The 23,794-nt window shown below is 41.9% G+C and overlaps 1 protein-coding gene across 4 annotated transcripts; it reads left to right on the forward strand.

The window, feature by feature from the left end:
* The first annotated feature begins 853 nt into the window (after nucleotides 1-853).
* Nucleotides 854-23,794, forward strand: IP6K2 (inositol hexakisphosphate kinase 2). 4 transcript variants are annotated; one of them, XM_079317045.1, is made up of 7 exons: nucleotides 878-969; nucleotides 6,068-6,191; nucleotides 16,564-16,862; nucleotides 19,037-19,259; nucleotides 20,049-20,224; nucleotides 21,397-21,572; nucleotides 23,010-23,794. In XM_079317045.1, exons 3-7 carry the CDS (start codon nucleotides 16,661-16,663, stop codon nucleotides 23,505-23,507), a joined length of 1,275 nt encoding a protein of 424 aa, XP_079173171.1. In that variant the 5' UTR covers nucleotides 878-969; nucleotides 6,068-6,191; nucleotides 16,564-16,660; the 3' UTR covers nucleotides 23,508-23,794. The 4 variants fall into 4 exon arrangements, with proteins under 4 accessions (XP_079173170.1, XP_079173171.1, XP_079173172.1 ...); XM_079317046.1 differs by having other exon boundaries at nucleotides 962-1,076; XM_079317044.1 differs by lacking the exon at nucleotides 6,068-6,191 and having other exon boundaries at nucleotides 854-969.

Below are 23,794 nucleotides of genomic sequence, written 5' to 3' on the forward strand. Positions count from 1 at the left end.
GCTGGGTGTGTTGTGCAGCAGAAGTGTGGTGGCTTGTGTGGCTTTTAGCTCTCTGACCTTTATTTAAATGAATGCAGAGTAATTTGTATCTAAGTGGAGTTGTTCTGTCTCTTTAGTGTGATTAAATAGATTGCAGAGCATTACTAAGTTCATTGTCAGAGAGACTGTTGCTTAGTAATTTAAACTGCAATTATCTCATTATTCTTTTTTCCTTACAATGATGGTGGCTTTGCTGTTACCCGCAGTTCATGGCTTTGCATTCAAGCCTTGAGGACAGTGGTTGCATTTTGAACATCAGACACTGGCCCGAAAAAGTCATCCAGGGTGATGCTGAGTGGGGCGAGCCTCCAGGACTTTCAGCTGAGATTTTTGGTGCATAGCAACAGAAGCACAGGATGTGCAGTGAGCTGAGGCACACAGCCCTGTGAGCCTGCCCTGCCTGCAGCCGTGCCCTGCGCCCGTCCCAAATGGCGGCGTGTGTGGCACACCAAGGGACAAATGGTTTCCAGGCAGGCCCTGAGGGAAAGTTACGGAGAGCGCTGTCCACGGCTGCTGGGGCCTGCGGAGGAGGAATCCACAGGTCGGGGAGGAGAAGGGGACAGGCCCCAGCCTGTGCGTGCCTCCAAACTCGGGGCCACGGCCGGCTGCCAGCGCTGCCCGCTCGGTGTCTGCCCGGCGGAGCGGAGGCAGCGCCCCTGAGGGCTCGCCGGCCCCGCTCCCGGGGAAGGGGCGCGGGATGCGGGCGGACACCGGGCCGGCCCTGCCTGCCCTGCCCTGCCCCGCTCCCCTGGCAACAGCGGCGCCCGCGGCGCCCAATCAGCGCGCGGCGGTGCGCGCCCAGCCAATGGAGAGGCGGGCGGGAGGGCGGGGCGCGCCCGAGCCAGGAGGGCCGGGCACGCGCCGCGCCGCCATCTTGACGTCTGAGGAACAAAAGCGCTGAGGCCGCCGCGGGCGCCGGCCCAGCACCAGGTAACGGGCGCGCCCCGCTCCCCACGCCGCCGCCCCTGCCCCCGGGGCGATCGCCGCTGAGGGGACAGCTGCGGCCCCGCCCGCAGATCGGTGCCCGGCCCCATGAGGTGCGGGTGGGCGGCTGCCCCGAGGGGATGCTCGGTGGCGGCCTCGGGGCATTGCCGGGTTCAGCGGGCAGGGAGTGCCCCCGGGGGTGCGGCGATGGCCGGGCTGGGGGCAGCGGGGACAGCGTTGGCGGAGCATCCCCGGCCGCACGGCGCTTCCTGCGCTCCCGGGGTTGCTGTGCGGCTGCCGGCCCGGGCTCGGCGCGGGGGGGCCGCGCTTGTGCTTGCCGTGGCTGCTGGCCCCGCGGCTGGTGGTCGCCTCACGCTGTCACTCAGCAGTTCTGTCAATCGTCAGGCGTTGTCTGTCCGTTGTGCCCGGGTGATGGGTGTGCTGCTGCTCTAGCGGCTCTTTGGTACGCTCGGTGATAGTTCTAAATGAAAAGCGGGTGCTGCGGGATGTGTTGCATAAGTGGATGTGATGCTCGAGAATACCCTTTTTCTTAGTAAACTGGAAGTTCTGGGTGATGCCTTGTTAAGAGCTGGTTTGAGGATCACGATTTTGTAATACCTGCTGGTTTGGGAGCTGCAGACGGTTTGAACAAAAACACTTAGGGTTGAGGCTTTGGAAATAGGCATCCAGCTTAAAAACATAAATGTTATCGTTGTTGATAGAATAACAACTTATTGGTAGTTACACCCTGATATGCCCTTGGCCTTAATTCCACTGTGAAAAGTATGCATGTTTAACACTGATATCTTTCCTGATATATGCTGGCATTTAATCACCCTCTACTATTTTTTTATCCCCCTTCTTTTTTCTTTTTTTTTTGACACAGTGCCTTATGTGTCCCATATACTCAGGTGTTTTAGAAACACATCCAGTGTCCCTGTGCTTTTTGTGCACATCTAAGGGGACTGTTTTGTTTCAAATACTGTAATTAGAATTTTGCTTTAATATTTGTTCTGAAATATTAGTGTTTGGTTTCAGTTCTTAGTCAGAGGCTGTATTATTGGTCATTTGCTCAATTTGCAGCTCTGAAATGGTAGTAGAACAGTTCAGATCTGACACTTGGGGGGATAACAAGGTCACGGTTGTTTTGGCCAAGAATTGGCCCTTTTGCTCACAATTTTTCTCATATATAAGACAAAACTGACTTGTAAAATTTTCTTTAAATTACATTAATTTGTGTGTTTTCAAACCTTATTGGTAACATTAAGGAATGGAAACTGGGTTTTTGTACATGTGCATCCATATATAAATATGTGTGTTTCAAAAATGAACTGATTAATCTGTTCACTTTTGCTAATTTAACATCTTCCAGATTGTTGTCACGTTTTTATCTTTAATAAATAAGGAAGAACTCAGTGATTTAACTGGCAGAATTCAGGAAAAGTTATTTTTAAAAAATAATTTTAAGTGTTCAGAAGCATATCCTGATTAAGCCTGTGGGAAGGATTACAGCTGTTCACATGTACTTGTTTGTAAGAAATTCTAGACATTAAACTTGGCCATGTAGCTTTTCATAAATTTGCATTAATTGAAAAACTGTTTTTCTGCCTTTTCTGTCTTTGATATTTATACCTCTTTAAAATAACAGTCTGTTATCTTGTCTATGGTACTTCAGTTATACCAGCAGTGGAAGCTTTATGTTGTGTTTCTTTTGGAGGAAAGGTAGATCAGGGCTGTTATAACCACGCAGTTTGGAAACAGCTGGAAAACTGGACAGTGGTCAGTCAGTCATACGAATCCTGAGCTTTGTACTCCCAAAAATTCTTTCCCTACCAGTTGCTTTGGAGGAAGATTTAACATTTGTCAGTCATGAGGTTTTGAAAAACCAGGATGAGAAAAGATGTTAAAGAACCTCTTTGCTGCCTGTCGGTGGTTGGGCTTCCATGCAGATCAGTGCTATTGGTGTTGCTTAGGCTGTTCTCCAATCTGTGGAGTGAGTGAGAGGCTATTTTGGGGATGTTTTTTTCTTTGGAAGGGTAGGAGAAGGGTGCAAACCTCGAGGCACTGAGGGTGTCTCAGTCTGTCAGCAGTGCTGACACACAAATGTCTGCCCTTTTGGGTTAGCTGCAGGCAGGGAAATGTGTGCTGTCAGGTTGGTGGTGAAAGATCTGCTTCACTAGTGACGTACAGTATCCTTGTGGAATTTACCTACAGGGATAAATTCAATAGAAACCATTCTTTAGAAATCCCTAGTTCTTTGCTGTCTGAGTACTTTAAGTGAATTGAATTAGATAAGATGTAGGGATATTCTGGAGTAAATGGTATTAAATTCTTTTCAATGATTCTTAATTTGATGATCATTAGAAATTGGGAGAAAGCTGAGGTGTTTCTTTGAGAGGTCAGGAGTGCTGCTCCTGCAGCCAAGTTAATGCCTGCCTGAGCTTGAGGGCAGGTCCAGGATCAGAATAAGCAAAACAGCTATCTCTAACATACATGGTGCTGTGCTTCAAGTGGGAAAGGCTGGGGGCAAAGGCTGACTTTAGAAGTGAAACAAGATATGATGTGGCTTTTGATGCTAAGCCAAGGTATAGGCTCTTCCTTTTGATGTAATTCACTGGTTTCCTTAATGTTTCTGCACCCTTGCTTAAGCACAGGACTTTTTTAATGGGCAGGAACATATTCCAAAAATTCACATACTGCATCCAAAGATTGAAAGGGCAGAAACTGAGGTGCAGCTAAAATTTTTATCTTGTGTGGGGTATTTACTGCTCTAGTTGTACCCAAAGTGTGAGGCTAAGAGCCAAATATAGAGCACTTTGAAGCCTTCTTAAGCTGACATTTTACATTCATAATAATTCTTGTTTATGTAGTGAGCATGGGTTAGAACCATTATCTGAGAGCTGTCAGGTCTTTACACTGACGTGTGGAAAAGCCTTGCCGCCTCTCATTCAGTTCATCCACTTATCAGCTGTTGCATTTGCTGATGCTCAGCTCCTCCCTGCTGGCAAGAAGCTGCGGTTGGTCTCCAGGCAACGCAGGTCCGGCTCAGCATCTCTGCCTTGCTTGAAGAGATGAAAATTTTCCATTGCGGGGAGAGGATTTTTCCTCTTGCTAATTCTTTTATCTGGCTTCTTGTCTTGCCCAAGGTCGTGACATCTTTGAAACAATACAGGGATAATTCACAATTATCAATAGGTTATATTTTAAGAGTTTTAAGGTATAATTGCAGATTTGTGTTTCTATAACTTTTGTTAGAAATATCCTATTAGAACGTTAATTTTGGCCCTTTCATGCTAACTTATTTAATTGCAAAATAGTTCATTCTTTCCCCCATTTGTAGAAAGCTGTGTGACATTGAATCACTTGCTGCAAGGAGCTAGAAATTTCTTCTGCAAAATCTAAAATACTGGAAGGCATAATGGAAACAAAATTGTTTGAAAAATGAAGATCTGTCATTGGTTGTGTTTAATTAGGTGTTCAGAGCTTGAAATCTGAAATCTGCAAATTCTTGGCTTGTGTGGCACAAAGCCACTGCAGGCAGCCCTTACTGTGTCTCTGAAAGACACAGAAAGTGTCTTTCACAGTAAGTAAGGGCTGTGTTAGAATAAGGGAATGATAATCTTCATAATAGGTACAGAATGTACCACTCTGCTGTTATCAGCTATCAACATGCAGCCTTTGACCCTCTGACTGGATTGCTCCTGTATGTGGAGACAGCTGGAACCAGTTACTGCCCAGTTTTGCATTTTTACTGGGAAAAGAAAGACTTGCTCACAAAATGGTTTTGACCACTGAGAGTCTTGCTTTGTGTGTGTGCCATGATGGATGTTAGGGCAAGAGGTGGCCCAGGCAGTGCCAGGTTTGGAGCTGAGCATGTGCTCATCAGCCAGTTAAGAGCCCAAACAGACCAGGAACTGCTGAATTCACACAGTAGCCATTCAGCTGTACTGCCTCTCTTGGTCCCTGTCTTCTGTCCTGCTGTGCTGACATCCAGAAGGTTGGAAGAAACTGAGAAATTCATTTAGATTATTTGCTTAAGCTGGTTAATAGTGCCCCAGGTTGTTAAAAATTGAAATGAATAGACTCAAGGACAGAAGATACAATTATTGAGGCAATTTTTCATTAGAAAAAGCAAGGGTTTGGGGGGGTTATGCCAAAGTCTGTATAAGAATGAGCACAGAAAAATTTGTTTTATTTTCTTGAAGCACAGAGGGCTTTAAGCCTACCCAAATAGCTGTGCAGTGCTGTGATGCAGAAATTTTCTACACTGCCTGAAACCTTATCAGTACTGTGGGTGCTGCTTAAATTCATGCTTATTGAAGATGACCTTTTTTTTGACATTTGCCCTTTTCCTTTTTCATATCTTTTTTCCAGAAAAATGGCAATTTATTTGCCTTGTGCTTTGGATATGTAGAGACAGTGTTTGACAGCAATTGATTTTTTTTTTTTTAAATGACATAATTTAGTTTAATGAGGCTACAGAAATGAGAAGTGAAACTACCTGACACGATAGGCATCATCTTATCTTTGTAAGGTGTTAGCACTTTCAGGTGGTTGATTCATTTTAGCAGGAGATCCAAGGTCAAATTGATGGGTAGGTGTGTTCATACCAATATAACTGTCATTGCCACTGGGAATCCATTCAAGATTCTTTAGGAAAATTGGTTCTGGCTTAATAGAACCAGTCAATTTTCTCAAGAGACGTCTGTGAGTGTTAAAGTTGGGGTATAGTTCGAGATAACCCTGACCAAAGTTACATAAGAAAAAAATTAAAAGTTGTATCATTTCCAACAGAGAGGGTACAAAATGGTTGGGGGTGTAATTTGGAATTTGTGGAGATAGATAAGTAGTCTCTTGAGGATGAAGGTAGATGAAGTAAATGCTGATGGAGCTGCAGTGAATTGCCTGGTGAGAGGAATGACTGACTTCAAGTTGTTCTGTTTAAACAAAGCCTTTGACGTATTTAAACCTAAGTGCTGAATCGTGATTATGTTTTAAAGTACAAATAATGTTTTAACATTAGTATGTGCAGAGTTTGCTTTCAAAAAATAAATTGCTTTTTTCATAAGCTTGACTTCTTGAAATATTTTTTTTCTCCTCACAGTGTGCTGTTTTTTGGAAATGCAGAATTGGAACATCAGCACACTGTGGATGGTGGTGCAATGTTGTGGAATTTTGAGGAGAAAATAGGGTTTTTTCAGTCATCCTGTCTGATTTTTCCCTTTTTGGTGAGTGATGGTTTCTCTTTGACAGTTGTGCAGTGCACACTTGCTGGCTGCTATAAAAATTGCCTCTAAAGAAACAGACATTTTTAAGGGAGTAAGACATACTCCAGCTGTGTCCCATTGCCTGGGCTATTTAAACTACCTAGCTTTTATGTATCATTAAATGTATTTCAGCCTGGTGCAAGGATAAGAGCAGTACAGCCAAGCTCCTGATGAAGCTTCCTTTTCTAGATTACTGAAATTGATAAGATTTTTTTCAAGTGGTTTTGTATTGCTGTTTGAATATGTAAACTGTATGAGATTAATATGGATTAATTCTTTGGCAGAGATTATTATGCTAAGCCTGTAACTGGTCCTAGATGGTGTAAGAGGAGATCACTGAACAATGAAAGATGAAATACATAAATAATTTTCTGAAGCATTTTTAAAGTACTGTGAGGTATTTGCAGAATAGGTTCTTTTCCCAAGAAGAAACTGTTAAAGAAGTGAATTGCATTTACTAAGGGAAACAGTCTACATTTTTTCCCTTGATTTTATTGTGTCACGTGAGAGTGTCTTGTAAGACTTCTGTCCTTGCTCTTGTCCAATCTGCTGCAGTTAAACAAGAAGCACATGGAAATTACTCTACTGTATCTTTTACATTTGAAGTTCTATAATTGCACTGGCATCCCTGCAGGGAGCTGTGTCTTCAAGGTCTTAGGTCCCAGTTACTTTCAACTCTTTTTAGGGAAAGAGCCTACAGAGGTCCCTGAATCATACAAACTCTTCCCTTTAAGATGCAAATCTGGGATGTATTATCTGCATTGAGATGTGTTTGCAGTAGTTGGAGATGTTTTGAAACATAAATGCAATTCTAAAATATATATTAAATACATCTCATTAATGTGAACCGTTCTTTATCTTAGTCATCAGAAGTATTCTTGGAACCTACATTTGTAAAACAACTGTTAAAAATGGGGATGGGCATTCCAAGACATGACTGTCTCCTTCTGGGCTGCTTTTCAATCATTTTTCCACATAGAGGAACTAAATTTCTTTGGAGGGGTATTGATAGTCTAGGTGAATATACACATATTGATAGTCTAGGTGAATATACACATAAATGAGAAGCATGAAATAGATAACTGTGCATTTCAGCTAACATTCTTCCTATAATAATATGTTGGTTAATGATCTTTGCTGTGCATTCCCTGGGAAGTTTTTGCTCAAGGAGTTAGCTTGGATTGTAGGATTTAGGTATCAAAGCTTTAATTTAACAATCTTGTCCTTTGGGCCCCTACAGCTTATGGTATAAAAAGCATTAGAGGTTGGGATTTCTAAAGGAATTACATGGACAGAAAATCTTTGTGTAGTTAAATGAGGGTGGACTTTGAAAGGGACTGTATGAACATTGTTTTTCTTATCATGTATGGCAAATGGGTCACAGCTGAAGGGCTGGTCACAAAGATTCCATGTTCTTTCATTGAGTGACTCAAAATACAGTTCCCAGACTGCTAAATTCGTGGTAATGAGAAAGGCATAGCCTTGGATTTATTTTAATCTTAATGCTGGAATTTCTTGGGGGTGTTGGTGTCTTGAATAATACTTTCATGTGTGTAATCCACACAATTTAGCTCTTGCTGTCATATTTTCAGAAGATTAAAGGCTGAGTGCTATTTTGGTTTCACCATGACAAAGGGTGGTACTGCCTTTTTGTAGCAACTGGTGATTTTGGCCTCTGATGCCAGAATACCATTTTAAGATGGATCAGTTTCTAAATAGGAAGTTTAAGTAGCTTAGTTTTGGTGGTTCAGGTTTCTTAGTTTCCATGGCATTTTTACTTGGAAAAGAGACTGGTTCTTAAATTACACAATCCCTGAAAAAGCTACATGGGTCAGAATTGCATGCTCTTTTCTATCTGAATATGGTTAGTAACTTGTAACTTGGCTTTATTTTAGTTCCAGGGAGGTAAAATAGCTTTACTTGAGAGGTAAAGCTGGCATTTTGCCAGGACTTTGTGTATGTAGGTGTTAAGATTACAGATTACAAATGGTGTAAGGAAAGCTGAAAGCTCTTGCTTTTTTTAGATGTTGAAATATCAATTGCACTGGGCACATAACCTCCTTGCTGAATTTTAAGAATTTGCAGCTGAGTGGCTGCTGTGCACACTTATGTAAAGAAGGTAGAAGTTCTTGGAGATGACGTTGGTGACTTGTCTTGCTTTCTTGGACAAAAGGACAAAAAGGGGAATTGAATTTCTCCTAATAATGTGTACCTGGTTTAAGGAAGATAGGGATAATTGTGCGTGAAAAATAATAGTCATAGAACATTATGCAACTTCAGATGGTTTGTGTGTGGTTTGCTCCCTTAATATATTATGCCTGATGTTTCATAATTCCTAATTTTGTCTGTTAAAACTGTGTTCAAAAGTCTTTTTGGTATAGGAGATGGCTCTGTAGCTATGGTGTTAAATATACAGGTATAAATACATGTCTTAACCTCTGTGGCAGTGTTTATGTCTGTGTTTGAGTTATATTTAAAGGAAGACAAAACTAGAACTCCATGTTTAGAGACTAAAAGGAGATAGGATAAACATGTTGCTAGTTAAAAAATGTTTTACATTGAAAGACTGCATCTTTATACATTTTTCAGCATCTCAGTGCATGGTTTTTTGTTTCTGTATTGGAGACAAAATTCTTAGTGAATAGAAAAGGCTTGATGCTCTGATTACAAGAAGAGATATCTCAGTGTGCTGTCTTACACTCCTGAAAAACAGCAGAGCAGGACTTTAATGTAGCACTTGGGAGTTCTTTGCTGTTTTAGCTGCTGTTGGACTGTCACTGTGACTTCCCTTTCAGAGTGGAAGAAATATCTAGAGGAGTAGTTCCTTTCAGTGTGATATAACTGAAATCCTCAGAAGAAGCTAGGGGCACTTCAAGGTATTTTTTGTTAGTTTGAAAGCAGAAAAATTCGTTCTTCCTTGGTGGGAATCTTTTGTTTGCTAATGTTAAATGTTTGCTAATGTTTTGAAAGCTAATGCTAAAATGTTAAAAACAGGATTAGCTTTCTACCTTGATGTGCCAAGACTGCTGTGGAGTCGTCGCGTTTCCAAAGGGTTTTGCACACGTGTTTTGTAGGAATTTTGTGCACGAGTTCATGTATAATTCTGGGATTCTAGATTCCATTTGTTATGCATGATTAAGTAAATTATGATCCTTGTGGGTCCCTCCCAACTCAGAATTTTCTATGGACAGCCAGAATGCCTCTTCAGTACATAGCCCTTAATTTGTGGAATTAATCCAAGGCATTTCTTTCCTTATTTATCTGGAGACATCGCTTAATCTTTCTAAACTGCAGCAATGTAGTGCTGCAATTGCCAGCCATTTAGTAAAGATAAGTTAAAACAAAAGACATTTTGTCAATATTTTTAAGAAGCAGGTGGCTTCTTTTATTTGTCTAGCCCAAGCACATGACATGCAACAAGAAAATTTTGTTCTTTCTTGGCTTTTTGTGTTTGTAGGTGGTTATGATAGATGTACCACTACAGTGTCTGACTCTCAGCACCCTCATGATTTGCCACTAAAAGCTGTAGTAAAAGTGTTTTTTCTTCCAAAGGGAGTGCACACATAGACTGAATATGTAGGTCTGAAGGAGTTGGTTATTCCTGAGTTTTCAAGCGTTCTGCTGAGTGTCTTTACAAAACGTCATGCTTACTCATCCCTGAGTACAAGTCGTGTAACTTAATGATCATTATATTGATTGATTTGCTGCAGAAGAGCTTAAATAACCTTGACTTGCATAGAAAGTTACAGCTCAGCATCATTTTGTCATCACAACTACCTGTTTCAAGTTATACTTAATGAAAAAGAAGGTTTCCTCCCCCAGTACTTCTTTTAAAGTATTTCCTCCCCCTTGATGCTATGACACTGTCCATCTACCCCTTATAGTGTTGAAAGACTATTGTCTGCTTTATTAAACTTGAATTATTTGCTGCTAATACTTTTTTTTGTTTATGAATAAAAATTCTGCGAACTGGCAATGTCAGTCCACTTTTCTACCAAAGATAAACTTTTACCTCCAAATTAGTTATGAAAACAGACGTTTGCTTTAGTAATCATAGAGAATTTAGGTCTGCTCTTAAGACTTTTCCCAAAACTGTAGGATTCGTGCAAGCACATAATTATGTGGGCTTTGCATTTCTGTCTCAATGAGTTAAAAGTTATAAACTATAGCTTTTACTACTTAGTTATATTAATTCTACTGCAGATACAGACAGTTTCAAAAAGTATCCTAGTGTGACATTTCCGTTATATGTAGAGGTATAATACGTCCTCAAAATGAGGAATTGATTAAAACAATTGTGATAAATGAATGCAGAGCTCATTTTTCTCTTAAGAACTAAAAACATTTATTTTAAAAGGCTTGCTCCCTAATCCAATGTAGTTAATTTTTAAAATATATTTCTGATACTGTTCTAAGGCAGCTGACTGGACACTAGAGGATATGGGTATCTATATTCTAATCTTAAGAACTTCTGAAAACAGAACACATCAGAATAACTTCAGTTCCTGAGCCAAGCAGTAGCTAGAGTGAATGTTAGAAGCAAATCATTACTAATGTTACTCTGGGCATATTTGCTAATAAAACAGTGTTTTGTGTGGAGGAATGGCATTGATTTTCACCAAAATTAATCACAAGCTGTGCAAGACCTTTGAACCTGAGCATGTTAAACATATCTAATGCATTTAATACTCCAAAGTTGCATCCTTTCCTTTCTTTGATTCAAGGAATGTGCCTTGCTATTTGTAAAGTACCACATTATTAGTAACAGAACAAGTAGTTCAGTCATATGAGGGCTTGTAAAATTCCTGTAGCCATTCTTGCTTTAGAGGTGTATTATTGTAGGCTTTTAAAATGTTCAGTTGTGAAAGGTCATTCTCTCTGAACAATGTAATGACTTACCAACTCAGACCTCAAGTACCTTTTCAATGTTGAGCATGAAACAGGTGGTGATTGGGCTCTCAAAAACACACTGTGTGTTTTTCACCTTGTTATTTGCATCTTTCTGTGTCCATTCGCAGCTTCGTTGTTTCTTCCTGAATATTCTTTGGGCTGAAGCAGCTTTCTCTTTGGTTGATCTGGTAGGTCACTGATACTCTTCTCTCCTGTTGGCTGACTGTGCCATTCCTCTGTTTCCTTGCATATTGGCCTGGCACGGCCTGTGTTTTGGTAGCTGAGGTGCAACAGAGGCAGCTCCTGTCCTGGGAGGACTGTGCTCCATGGGAAGAGAGACCCATATCACAGCAGTTTTGAGAGGACTGTGTGCCCTTGGGGGGAATTCTCGTTGCAGCAGGTGCTGTAGACCTGCTGTTCATGAGATTGGAGCCACACAGAAGTTCACAGAGAACTGTCGCCTTTGGGTGCGACCCTGTGGTCTCACAAGGGAAGGACTCATCTCCTAGTAGAAGAAAACCTCAGTGATGAGCTGACCAAAAACCCCCATGCTTTGTCTCCCTGTGCTGTTGGTGGGAAGGAGGGAGGAGCTGGGGGGAAAAGGTGTTTTAAAGGCTTATTTTACTTCTCATTATCCTCCTCTGATTCTGTTAGTAATAAATTCACTTTGCAACCTTACGTTGAGCCTGTTATGCTCTTGAAGTGTTTTCCCAGTCCTTATCTCAACTTGTGAAGCCTTTGTTAATTTTTTTTTCTCTTCTGCCCAGCTATGGCAGGCGTGGGTGAGTGAGCACCTTGTGGGTGCCTGGTGTTGTGTGTGTCCAACCATGACACCTTGGAACCTTGGGAAAGGGCATTGCTTTGTCTGCTTCGGCAGCCTGCAGCAGCTCTGCTCTGCAGATCTCTGCCTGTCCACTTCCTCTGCACTCCCCAATGAACTGAGAAAAAAGGACAGGCAGAAAGCTTTGCTGCCTTGCTATTTCTGTCCCTGTAAAGCTGATTTGTGTCTATATGGGGTTGAAGATGCTAACCATCCAAAGTGAAAAGCCTGCACTAGAGAGAACCCAGTTTTAACAGAAGGGCAGCTCTACCTCGGTAGTTCTACCATTACAAAGTTTTGGCAAGAGGTGTATTATTTTTAAGATTGTTATGAAGGAAGAAGCTGCTGCTTAATTGAGCCCTGTGCTCTCCAGAGGATGTGTTCATTAATGCAATTACGTGTGGGACTAAGTCAAGAATCTGTAATGACATGAAGTACCTTCCAAAGAATGCTGTCACCTGAGATTAATATTAAAAGCCTGAAAACATGAATTCATTGTGGTATTCTTTTGATGGTCATTGTCACACATGATGTGGATAGGGTGTCTATAAATGTCACTGCTGGTTTGCAGGTTTGGGTTTTAAGCATCTTTTGCTACTTACTGTAGGAATGACATTGCTCAAGGTAATGTTACTGTGTCTAGGCACATGTTTGTTTGCTCCTTCAAGTTATGTCGGATTTTTCTTTTAAAATGCTTGATGTGTGAAGGGTTAGTAAATCTGCTCTTTTGGTTGATGTGTCGTTTGAACAAAAACTCTTAGTCAAAGGCACACGTAAAAGCATGTAGGAGGAAAAGGGCAGGGTACAGAGCCTGCATTTGGTGTCTGGGAAGATTGCCTAAAAACAGCTGTTCTGGGCTCTTTCTTCCCCAGAGAGCATTGAGAACAAACTGGGTGTAGAATCAGAGGAAAGGCAGTGATGCACTCCATTGTGCTTGTGCTGGTCAATGTCAGTGCCACTTGAAACTGTTGGTCTTAGGTCAGAGCTTTTATTTATAAGGAACTGCAACTGGTTTGGCATATTGTGAGGCTGTTGATGGAATTAAGGTATTTATAAATGATGCAGTGCAAAGCGTTTCTGATGGGTATTACAGTTGTGCTGCAGGCCCTGTTAATCTGGATGGCAAAATTCTGAATATTAAGGATAGCCAAAATGACAAAGAAATCCTGATTGTTAGTGATGGTAATGTTAAGGCATGCAGCAAAAAAAACCCCTTAAGATCTTACTCAAAACCTTTTTGCAAGTGAGAAGAATTTCACTGGGGGAAACCAGACTGAATTTATTAGGTAAACAGCGCTTCTTGCATGGCTAAAATATATTAATTGATCAGAGTGAAAACTAAAGCCTCATTGAAACCTAGGTTGTTGATGAGATTACAATGTCTTGCTGCTGTCTTCTTGAGCACTGTTACTATATTAAAATCGTGTCTGGTTTAGGTTCAGAAAAAGGCTCTGAGTTGCCTTGCACAATTAAGGTGCTCAGCTAAAGGCTTTTATAACGAGGGTCTCCTTGCTAATATTGCTTTCAGCAGTCCTTGCACATAGTTTCTGCTGCAGAGCTGTATTAACAGAGCTTTTACAGCAGGGATATGTACTACAAAAATTCAGTCGTAGAAACGGAACATGGGGGAGTTGTGCTGTAGTGTTTGGAAGATAAAAACAGAAGGAGGGCTTACTAATACAGGCACAGTAAACTAATCTTCATTTGTGTGAGCCTCCTCCTTTATTTCTGGTAGATTCACATTTGTCTTGTAGTGCTGGCTGGGTACACTGTTTGTCTACGTAAAAATGTTTCTAAACTTTCTCTCAAAAAACCCCCACCCCTATCTAAATACTGCGTAACTTACAATAACTTATAATTTATATAATATCAGACCACTAAAAAAACTTGATTTTTTTCTCCTCGAATGGGAAGTTACACTGTGTGATGTGCTGCCAGATATTACTTGCTCAGGAAAGGGTGAAGTAGAATGATTAGTCCTGTCCAATTCTGTGCTTGGCAGTTCCATTGCTTAGTTCATGGGTGATCTGCATACAAGTATTGCCCAGATCACTTGGGGATCCATGAAAACAAACAAGTTGAGCTGCTACTAATGAGCTCCCTGGAGTTGTGTTGGGTAAACAAGTTGTACATTATCTGTGTTGGAGGTGATGTTTGCTAGAGTAATTTCTATGGCATAAATATCTTCAAGACTTAACTCCTGATGCAACTGTAACAAAGGAGGACTGGACAGATTTAAGTGCTTGAGGTTAAAGGCTGTTGCAAGGTACTTTCTCAGTCTGAATCCCTGCAGTTGGTAATCGGTGTCTCTGTATTGGGTAATTAGAAATACAGCCACAGAATAGTTGGTGGTGCAGTCTTGGAAAAAGTTGCTCTTGTTTTGCAAGGCTGTTAAATGTGACTGTGCCAGTGCAAAGCTCTGGCACTACAAGATCATGTACGTATGTCACCACACCTCCAGTACACATCTGTGGTACACATCTGGTTTTCCCTTTGAAATTCCAGAAGACTGAAGGCAATATTGGTTCTAGAAAATCCTAATGAAAACTCAAGAGTTATAATATTACTGGTGCAGTATGCAGATTGATTGTTGTAATTTTTGTAAGAGAAAATTGAAACAATCTTCAGAGTTCACTCAGGAGCTAATATGGTTTGTCAAATGTGTGTTTGGAGACAGCTCCAAGTGTGTAGCACACGTGCTGGTAAATCAGCTTGCTGGTGAGCCTCAGTGGAGAGCAGTGTGGCTCTGCATAGGGTGGGTGCTGCTGTGGGGAGCCGTGGAGAGAGAAATCAGTGACTGGAGCAGTAACTGTGCTCCCTTCTGACTGTGGCAGCTGAAGAGCTGCATTGGACTGCCCAGGACATGGGGACAGGCCGTGGTTACGTGGCTTTTCTGCACTGTCAGGGCACTTCAGGGTTGCCCTGCTCGGTGCAGTTGGGTAAGTTTTTTTGAACTGGCTTTTGTTTGGGGTGTAACTGAGAAGTTTTTATATGTGTGTCTCTGAGTTGTCAAATTGTTGATGTTGAAGTAGGTGAGAAAATTCTGTGGTGATGCAGTAGCTGTATTAGAAAAAGAATACTAGGAAATTAAAAGTAATACAAAGAGAAATGACAGTTTGATATTGCTGTAATAATAGTATAGGTTATCAGAAGACATTGTGGTTTCTGGGGAATACAATTCCAGATTAAAGGGGGGAAAAAAGGAAAAAAACAACAGCCTTATAAAATTTTGTCAAATAAGGCGCTTGGAAGAAAAGGGAAAAAAAACAACACCAAAAAGCCCCGCCAACAAAAACACATTCACCTCTTATTGACCTGTTATCCTTAGGTGCAGGTAAACATTCCAGGACCTGGAGTTCATTCAGTTGATCGATCTGTTGTTTCTTTAAGCAGTTTAGTTGTTTAATTCAATTAATGCTCTTATGTCCAGGACATGCTGTAGGCGTCTGTAGTTCTGGTAGGGCTGCTGCTTTAAGCCTGCAGGTCTCTGCTTTTCCAGTTAATGTAAAGCTGTTAAATATCTAAGGAGGACAAATAAAAATAGACCTGTGACCTAGAACACTTTGTCGTCTCTTTGAATTAAGTGCATTATTGTTCTTGTAACTATCTTCAGGCAAAATGAGTATAAGGTTGTTTTTAGCCACAAAAAGTTAATCATTAAAGCTTTGGTCTAAAATTAGAGTAACTCAACTTAAAAATTTACTGGAAGGCAGAGAACAGGACAGTCATGTTCTGATTTTCAGCGTCGCTCCTTTAATTGGTTTCTGGAGTGCAGGTTGCATGAAACTGGCGTGTGCCCAGACCCGAGCAGCGTGCGGTCACAGGGTACAGAAGCAGATCCTTTGGGTGCAGCTGGCACAAAGCACTGCCTTCTGCTGAATGTGGGGAAATAAGCGTTCTTGGAAAATGCCACATGAGCGTTATGGCTTGCCTGGGAAGAGCTTGCATCTGTGTTATATTTTCGCTATCTGACATGTAGGTGGGAATGAAGCGGTGAAATAAACGTCCCACCCTGGACGTCAGTTGGTTGTTGTCCTTGCCTGGAAGGGAGGAATTGTGCGCTCGGTGTTAATTTCTCGGGCTGGCCTGCGCAGGAGGCAGGGGTGTCACTGGTAGCGCTGGCGCGGCTGTCCCCGCGGCCGGGCGCTGGAGTCCGAGTGCGACAGGCCGGGTGGCGGCGGGACTCGCCCGGTGGCGGCGGGACTCGCCCGGTGGCGGCGGGACTCGCCCGGTGGCGGCGGGACTCGCCCGGTGGCGGCGGGACTCGCCCGGTGGCGGCGGGACTCGCCGGGTGCTGCGGGCGGGTTCCCTCGGAGGAAGTGGCGAGCGGCGCTGGCCGCACGCTCCCTCTGCCGCTCCGCGCCTGCGCGTCGCGCGCTGCCCGCCCCGCCCCGCGAAGCCACCCATTGGCTGCGGCTCGGCGGGGGCGTGTCCACCAGAGCCTTTCTGGCTGCGCCCTGCGCTCGTCCGCAGTCGGGCGCGTCCGGAGCGAGGGCGACGCACGTTCGGCCGTGCTCGGTTGTTCTCGGCCGTACTCGGCCCCGCTTCGCTCTCGCCGTGCTGCCCGGGCCGCCCCGCGCGCGGACACTGACGGCCGCCGCTCTCTTGTGTTTGCCTCAACAGACTCTTGAATCACAGTAAACACCTGCGCGTCTCGGCGGCTTCAGGCTCTGAGCTGCCCTCACTACTGCCGCCGCCTTCTGTCTAATGTGCTACAAGGATGAGCCCAGCATTTGGAGCAATGGAAGTGGAGCACTATTCCAAGGGTGTCCTGCTCGAGCCTTTTGTCCACCAAGTTGGAGGACACTCCTGTGTCCTCCGGTTTAATGACAAGACCATCTGTAAACCGCTTATTCAGAGAGAACACCAGTTCTATGAGACTCTCCCAACAGAAATGCGCAAATTCACTCCACAATATGAGGGTAAGTTACCAAACCTTTGCATGGGGTTGGGCCTTTCGTTTCTGTTAATGCAAGTGTGCTGTGCGCTCTGTTCTCTCTGAAATCTCTTCTGTGTGGAAGAGATTTTAGGGGTTTTTTTTCATGTATTTTGATGTTGTCTGAGGCAGGCTGTGGAGATGCAGGGTGGAAATGCTTGCCAAGTTGGTGTTTGGGCTGACTAACAGCATTAGAGTAGAGCAACTCTGCTGGTGATAGCCCATATATCTCCCTTAGGCACAGGTAAGTAACTAACAGCTTGAGAATATTTTCAGTAATTATCTGCTGGGGTTTTTTTTTTGTTTTATTTTTGGGGTGTTTGGTTGGTTTTGGCTTTCTTTGGTGGATTTTATGTTGGTTTTTTTTTTTGGCCACTTGTTTAATGTTTGTTTACAAAGGATTTGGTAAGGATGGATAATAGTGTTTTGTGTAAGCTTAGTTGTGGTCTCTTTTGTGCTTTGATTTCTCCTCTGACTTTCATTTCGATGGCAATAAGTACATGCCAGTAACGTGTCTTGTTGAATTCTTGCAGTGTTATTTCTGCCATTAAGGAAATGAAAATTCATGGCATTTAGGTAGGCAAGGATCAAGTAGCTGTGATGAGGCTGAGTCAGAAGTTATGTAGGAGTGGAAATTCCAGTTCTCCTAAGAACTGAACTAGTTAACAGGAATACTTCTTTTTCTTTCTCCTATTCAATCAACTGCTGTCTGATGATTAATAAATAATATGCCTGAAGCACTTTTTAAAGTTGAATTGCTTTTTAAAGCACAATGATTTTAACAACCGTGATGGTAATGAAGTTTTGTGTTCTGTTTGTGAAGTGATGGAAGATTTCAGTGATGTTTCAGAGTTAATATTCTCTGCTCATTCACACAGACTTTTTGCTATGTCTAATTACAAGTTCTGTTGGACTGCAAGAAAATCTGATCTTTGAATGATACTTTTAAAAATGTAATAGAACAATTGTACTAGTGTATGTGGCTTTCTGGGAAGTATGGGGAGGGAAGGAGCCTCACTTGGTCCACCTCTGTTTTTTTTTTCCAGAGTAAAGGCAAAGAAGCCATTTGCTAGCTGGCTCCCCCACCCTTTTTCCCATTGTCCTTTCCTTTGTGACAGCGGGACAGTCAGAGTTTCTGTACTCCGTGCTCCAGCCAATGCAGGTCTGGGAGCTGCCTGCCCAGCTTGGAAATTCCAGTCTCTCACCGAGACCTCTCCCCTAGCTAGTGATGAGCTGCAAGAACTGTGCAGACTGATTGATCTGAAATTGAGGACTGGAAAACAAAAACCAATTCAGATAATTGTTATGGCTTCTCCATTAACCACTGAGACTTACTCATGTAGCACTGGGCATGTCTGTCAGTGCTTCACTAAGACTCTTAAAATGCAATGCAGTGTTCTAGAGACTCCTGAGGGGAGGATGAGGAGAAAAGGTGCTTTAGAGGTTCACCATGTTTCTGTACCACAAATAGATTTGCTTTGTATTGCATTTTTTGTTACTTATTCCACAAGATTGCTGCATAACCAGTATCAATAAAATATATTCCAAAAATTAGAAGAAAATGTATAATTAAACATGGTGATTTTAAGTGGAAGCTTTTGGACTAGTTTCTATTGTAATGTGACATTTCCCTTGTTTTGCTCTCCTTGCACATCTTTCCTTTCCCTTGGGGATCTGTTAACCAAGTATTGCTTGGATACGTGCTTTTTGCTTTGCTGTCATGCAAAATTTAAAAAGTTTTTGGTGTGAATTTTTTTTTGTGCAGGTCACTTTTCACTGCAAGATGTTAACAAATGTTTTGCATCTCACTTAGAATCAGACAGTCAGATTATTTTTTAATTAATAAAAAAATTTATTAATCGAAATTGTGTCCTGTTATTATTTGATTGTTACTTGACTGCCTCAGAGTGAGAAAATGACCTTTTGTATCATTGTTGTGCCAACATGATAAATTGTCTTTTGTGAGGTGTCATTTTTGTCTAGCTCTTTTGATATTTGTTAGGTTGGCAGATGAGGTTTGGCCTGTGGCAAGATAGAAACTAAGGACTGGGGTAAGAGAAAAAATAAAGTTGCTGTATTTTTAGTGTATAAGAATGCATTCTACAAGGCTTACTTGTCACTTGAGCAATTCATAACTGTCTGGGTCCTTTTTCTCTTCAGGTGTGGTATCAGTGAGCTTTGAAGAGGACGAAGATGGAAACTTATGTCTAATAGCATATCCATTAAATGGGGACCATGATAACTTAGAAAACTTAGATAACTCTGACTGTGAACCCAAAAGTAAGCTATTGCGGTGGACTAACAAAAAAACAATGTTGTTAGAGAATGAGAAGATATCCAAGGAATGGGTCCGGCAGCACAGGAAAGAGGAAAAAATAAAAAGGTAGGTTTGACTTTCAGCTGTCAAATTCTGATCTCCAGAATTCCAGAGAGTTCTCCGGAACTCTTTCACTTTCGTTTCCTTCTCTTGTTTCTTTTGTTTTTCCTGATCTCTTCAGTGCAGACAGGTTCACTAGTGAAACTAGTATGTCCTTAGCCCTCAGTAAAGACTAAATTGAGTCTTCATTTTTTTCTGCTTTGGTCAGTTGAAACAGTGATTTTTGAAGCTTTAGAAAGAGGGGGAAAAAGAAGCACCCCTTCAAACAAACAAGCAGAAGAACAATAGTTAAAAACAAACAAACAAAAAAAACCCCAAACATATTTAAATGCTACTATGTATGGCATACTTTGTTAGGAATCCTGCTTTATCCCTGCTAGTGTCATTTTCCCACTTGTTCATACCTATTAATTGTGCCCACCATAAACTCTGAGCTGTGATGTGTTGTGCTAAAACCAGTGACCGTAGCAAAGGATAAACCTCAAAGTGCATCTCTACCTCTTGCATTACTTCATAAAAGTCATGCATACAGATAAAGGACATAAAAATAGAATTACTATGTGATTTGTTATATTTGGCTGTATGCTTATTTATATTAGTATGGAAGTGGCTTTGTAATGGCTGAAATACTACTCATGGGCATCTTGTTCACATGTACAGAGAGGAAAATAAAGTTTTTGCTTTATTATGTAGGTGAGCAAAACAGCTTGTAAAGTTGAATCCGTTGATAAGCCCTCTTCAAGAGTTTATTTTTCTTCTTGATCTGTAATTTGCTACTTTGTTCTGTATTTCTAGTCACAAGCTGGAGGAAGAATTTGAGTGGCTGAAGAAATCTGAAGTCTTGTATTATACTGTAGAGAAAAAAGGAAATGTCAGTTCTCAGTTTAAACACCATAATCCTTGGAGCATGAAATGTCACCAGCAACAGTTACAGCGGATGAAGGAAAACGCCAAGCACCGAAATCAATATAGTATCCTTTCCTGAGAGTGCCTCATAACAATGGAATGGGTCGGGCTCTGCCTTTTATTTCTTGAACATTCCAGATAAGAGTACAGAGCAGGCTTAACTGCAGTCCCAAGAGACTCTCTGAAGCTGTGATTTATTTGGCATCTTTGAAGGATTTGCCAGTACTTTCTAGAAATGGGCTTTTCCAGCATGTAACAAACTACCTAAAGTAGGAAATTCAGAGAACTGAATTAAAATCTTCACATTGTGGGTTAGTGGACAGGTTTTACAGCACAATGTGTTACATGTCTTCCACAAGGGTGGTTTCTAGTGAGAGTTTTCAAAGGAATAAGTTCTGTCACTTTTAATTACTGTTTTGATAACAGTGATCTTAAAAAACAGTGTCCTCTTCCTCTTTTCATCAGTTTCTTAAATTTAGAGGATGTTCTGGTTGCCTATTTTTAATGAGCTTTAAGAAAAGTTGAATATAAACAGTCATGTGGGATTGGAGCAGAGAAACGAAAAACTGGCTGAATCTCTGAAGGCAGAAGCACATTGGATTTGTGCTGAGGAACCATAGGCAAACATCTTCACTCTGAGCATTATATCCAAAAATGATCTTGCTGTAGGCTTGGATGCAACTGATACATCCTGCAAAAGCAGTAGGATCTAAATGCTGAGGTAACAAATTTCTCATGTGTGAGGAGTTTCAGTGATGGATTACCAAAACATCTATGACTAATAAATGACCAAATTGCTAGGATTTTTTGGCTGGTACCCTCACCATTTCGCTATAGATTATTATTCAGTTGCCTGAAGGGTGTGATATCTTTGGAACAGTAATAATACAGATTTTACTGGTTTTGAATGGAAATACCCACAAAATCTTCACTTCCCACAGAAAAAAAAAGTCTCTTGCTAAGCAGGAAGTACTTCACAATTCAAAGTTAGCTGCTACACTATATTTCTGTATAATCCTGATTGCTTTTGGTTTTCACTTAAAGTGGAAATTCACTAGTCTCTCGAGACCAGTAAAACTGGAACTGACTTAAAACAGAGTGGGCATCTTAAGTTTATGTAACTACAATTTTTCTAGATTACTTTATACTAAAGTTAAGAGTGAGGCACTGTAAAATCTGTGGTAAAGTTTATAAAAGCCGTGTTGCTCGTTGTGAGGCTTGTTCCTTAACGGATCAGAATTCATTTTGCTGGAGAACCTGACGTCTCGCTACGAGGTTCCGTGTGTGCTGGACCTGAAGATGGGGACCCGGCAGCACGGCGACGACGCGTCCGAGGAGAAGAAGGCGAATCAGATCCGCAAGTGCCAGCAGAGCACCTCGGCCGTGATCGGCGTGCGCGTCTGCGGCATGCAGGTGAGAGGGGAATCCCGTCTGCTCTGCCCAGCTCCTGCACCTGGTGCTCTTAGCGGGGTTTGGCTTCATGGAGTCAGCTCACAAGTTGTTACCCTCAGCTGCTGTGCTCCGTTTCCTTCACAGAGGGGAGTGAGGATTTTGAGTGTCACTGATTAGTTGGAGGTGGCAGTATCTGCAGGAAAAACCTGCAGCCCATGTTCTCCATCAGTGAGTGCAGGCTCTGAACACACAAACAGCCTCCTGCACCATATCAGCTGTTTAAAACTACTGATTTCATTAACATTTCAGGATAGCATAGGGAGCAGTTATGGGAGGACAGTTATATGCATTTTGAATTAAGAGTGTGGAAATTTGTCAAAATATTAAGAAGCAATCAGTTCCGTCCTGTTCTTTGAAAAGCCACAGATCTTTCACTGCTGAAGTTGCAAAGTGCAGGCAAGAAGTGCTTGGTAAATGTGATAAGACTTGTTGCCAGATGAGGAGACACTATGTGGACTTTCACCTGAATTTTTGTTTACTTGTTTCTGTATTCCTAGAGTGACAAATGGGAAACAACATGTTTGTTTTTGAGTTTTTTCCTGAAGCTTCTCTCCTCCTATCCAGTAGATTCCAGGAATGCTAGCAGTGTTTGTTAGGACTTGTTCCACAGCAGGACTGTTGGCATGTGTTGTGTTCAACTCAGTGTGCAACTTCAGAGAAAAACATGAAGCAGAAATGAAAGTGTGGGAGCTGCATTTCTAACCATAGCATGCTGGGATTTGAGCAGGGCATGGCCATTGTTCACTTTCCAGTGTTGACTTTTGCTGGAAAACAAAGAGGGACTTTGGAAGCACCTGCAATCCTTCCTTGACCCAGATATTTAGGCATTATTGAGCTACTGGTTGTACAGACCACTCTCCTATGCCTTCGTGCAGGAAGGCATTTTCCTGCAGGAGCACCTCTGACTTCTTCAAATACAGATGATTATGGGGTACACCTTAGTTTTGTATAGTAGTGTTTGCTGTCACTGGGATCTCAGCATGCTGAGAATCAGCTGGTACATCCTAGAGCAGAGGCAGGTAATGAGCTGAATGAGTGGCTGTGGTACAAGTTGTAGTTTGACTTTGGAGATTCTAGCTGCAGCTTTCCAAATCTCACTTGAAGTCCTTGCTCTTACATTCTGGGTGGAAAAGCTCAAATCTAAACAAGAAATTTTCCACTTCCTCTAAGTTGCGCTGCTGGATCTGTTGATGGCAATTTCTGTAATTGTGCGAGAGAAGTTTTAGAGACTAATAAGTCATCTTGTAAAAGTTTAAGGAGCTTTTAGTTTTTTATTTTTATTAGTATTTATTTTTCTTTTTTTAGTTTTTAATTTTTCTTTGTGTTCTCTCAAGGCTTTGGTGTCAGTGCACCAGCAATTTTAACTATTCCTTTTTTGTCTTGTGTTTGCATATGCAGGTCTACCAGGCAGGCACTGGCCAGCTGATGTTCATGAACAAATACCATGGAAGAAAACTCTCAGTCCAAGGATTTAAAGAAGCACTTTACCAGTTCTTTCACAATGGCAAATACCTGCGCAGGGAACTCTTTGAGTCCGTTATTAAAAAACTTACTGAACTCAAGTCTGTGCTGGAGAAACAGGAGTCCTATCGCTTCTATTCAAGCTCCTTGCTGATCATCTATGATGGGAAGGAAAGGCAGGAGGTTGCTGTTGACTCGGATCCAGAGGACATAGAGGACCTTTCAGAGGAATCTTCAGATGAGTCAGCAGGAGCTTATGCCTACAAACCAACTGCCAGTACTGTCGATGTCCGCATGATAGACTTTGCCCACACAACCTGCAAGTACTATGGAGAAGATAGTGTGGTGCATGAGGGCCAAGACACGGGTTACGTTTTTGGACTCCAGAATTTAATAGATATTATTAAAGAAATAAGAGACGAAAGTAGTGAATAAACAGTGTGAATGCACATCAGTAGAAAGCACTATTGTGACTCTTTGTATTCCAAAATTATTGGCCACTTTCTGGTGGTAGGAATCTTTACAGGCTCTGCAAGGATGGTCCTGTCAGAGTCAGACTTGTTCAGAGGGCATTTACTTACATTGGTGCTGGACCTAGCACTGGCAAAACTTGGTATCCTTATTTATTTTAACTTTCTTAAACATTCCATATTTGATTACTCAGATACCTCTGTTATCCCTGTGTGTATATGTTCCAATAAAATTCTTTTTGTTCGTTGTAA

The sequence above is a fragment of the Erithacus rubecula genome (genome assembly GCF_903797595.1).
Source record: "Erithacus rubecula genome assembly, chromosome: 13".
Lineage (NCBI taxonomy): Eukaryota > Metazoa > Chordata > Aves > Passeriformes > Muscicapidae > Erithacus > Erithacus rubecula.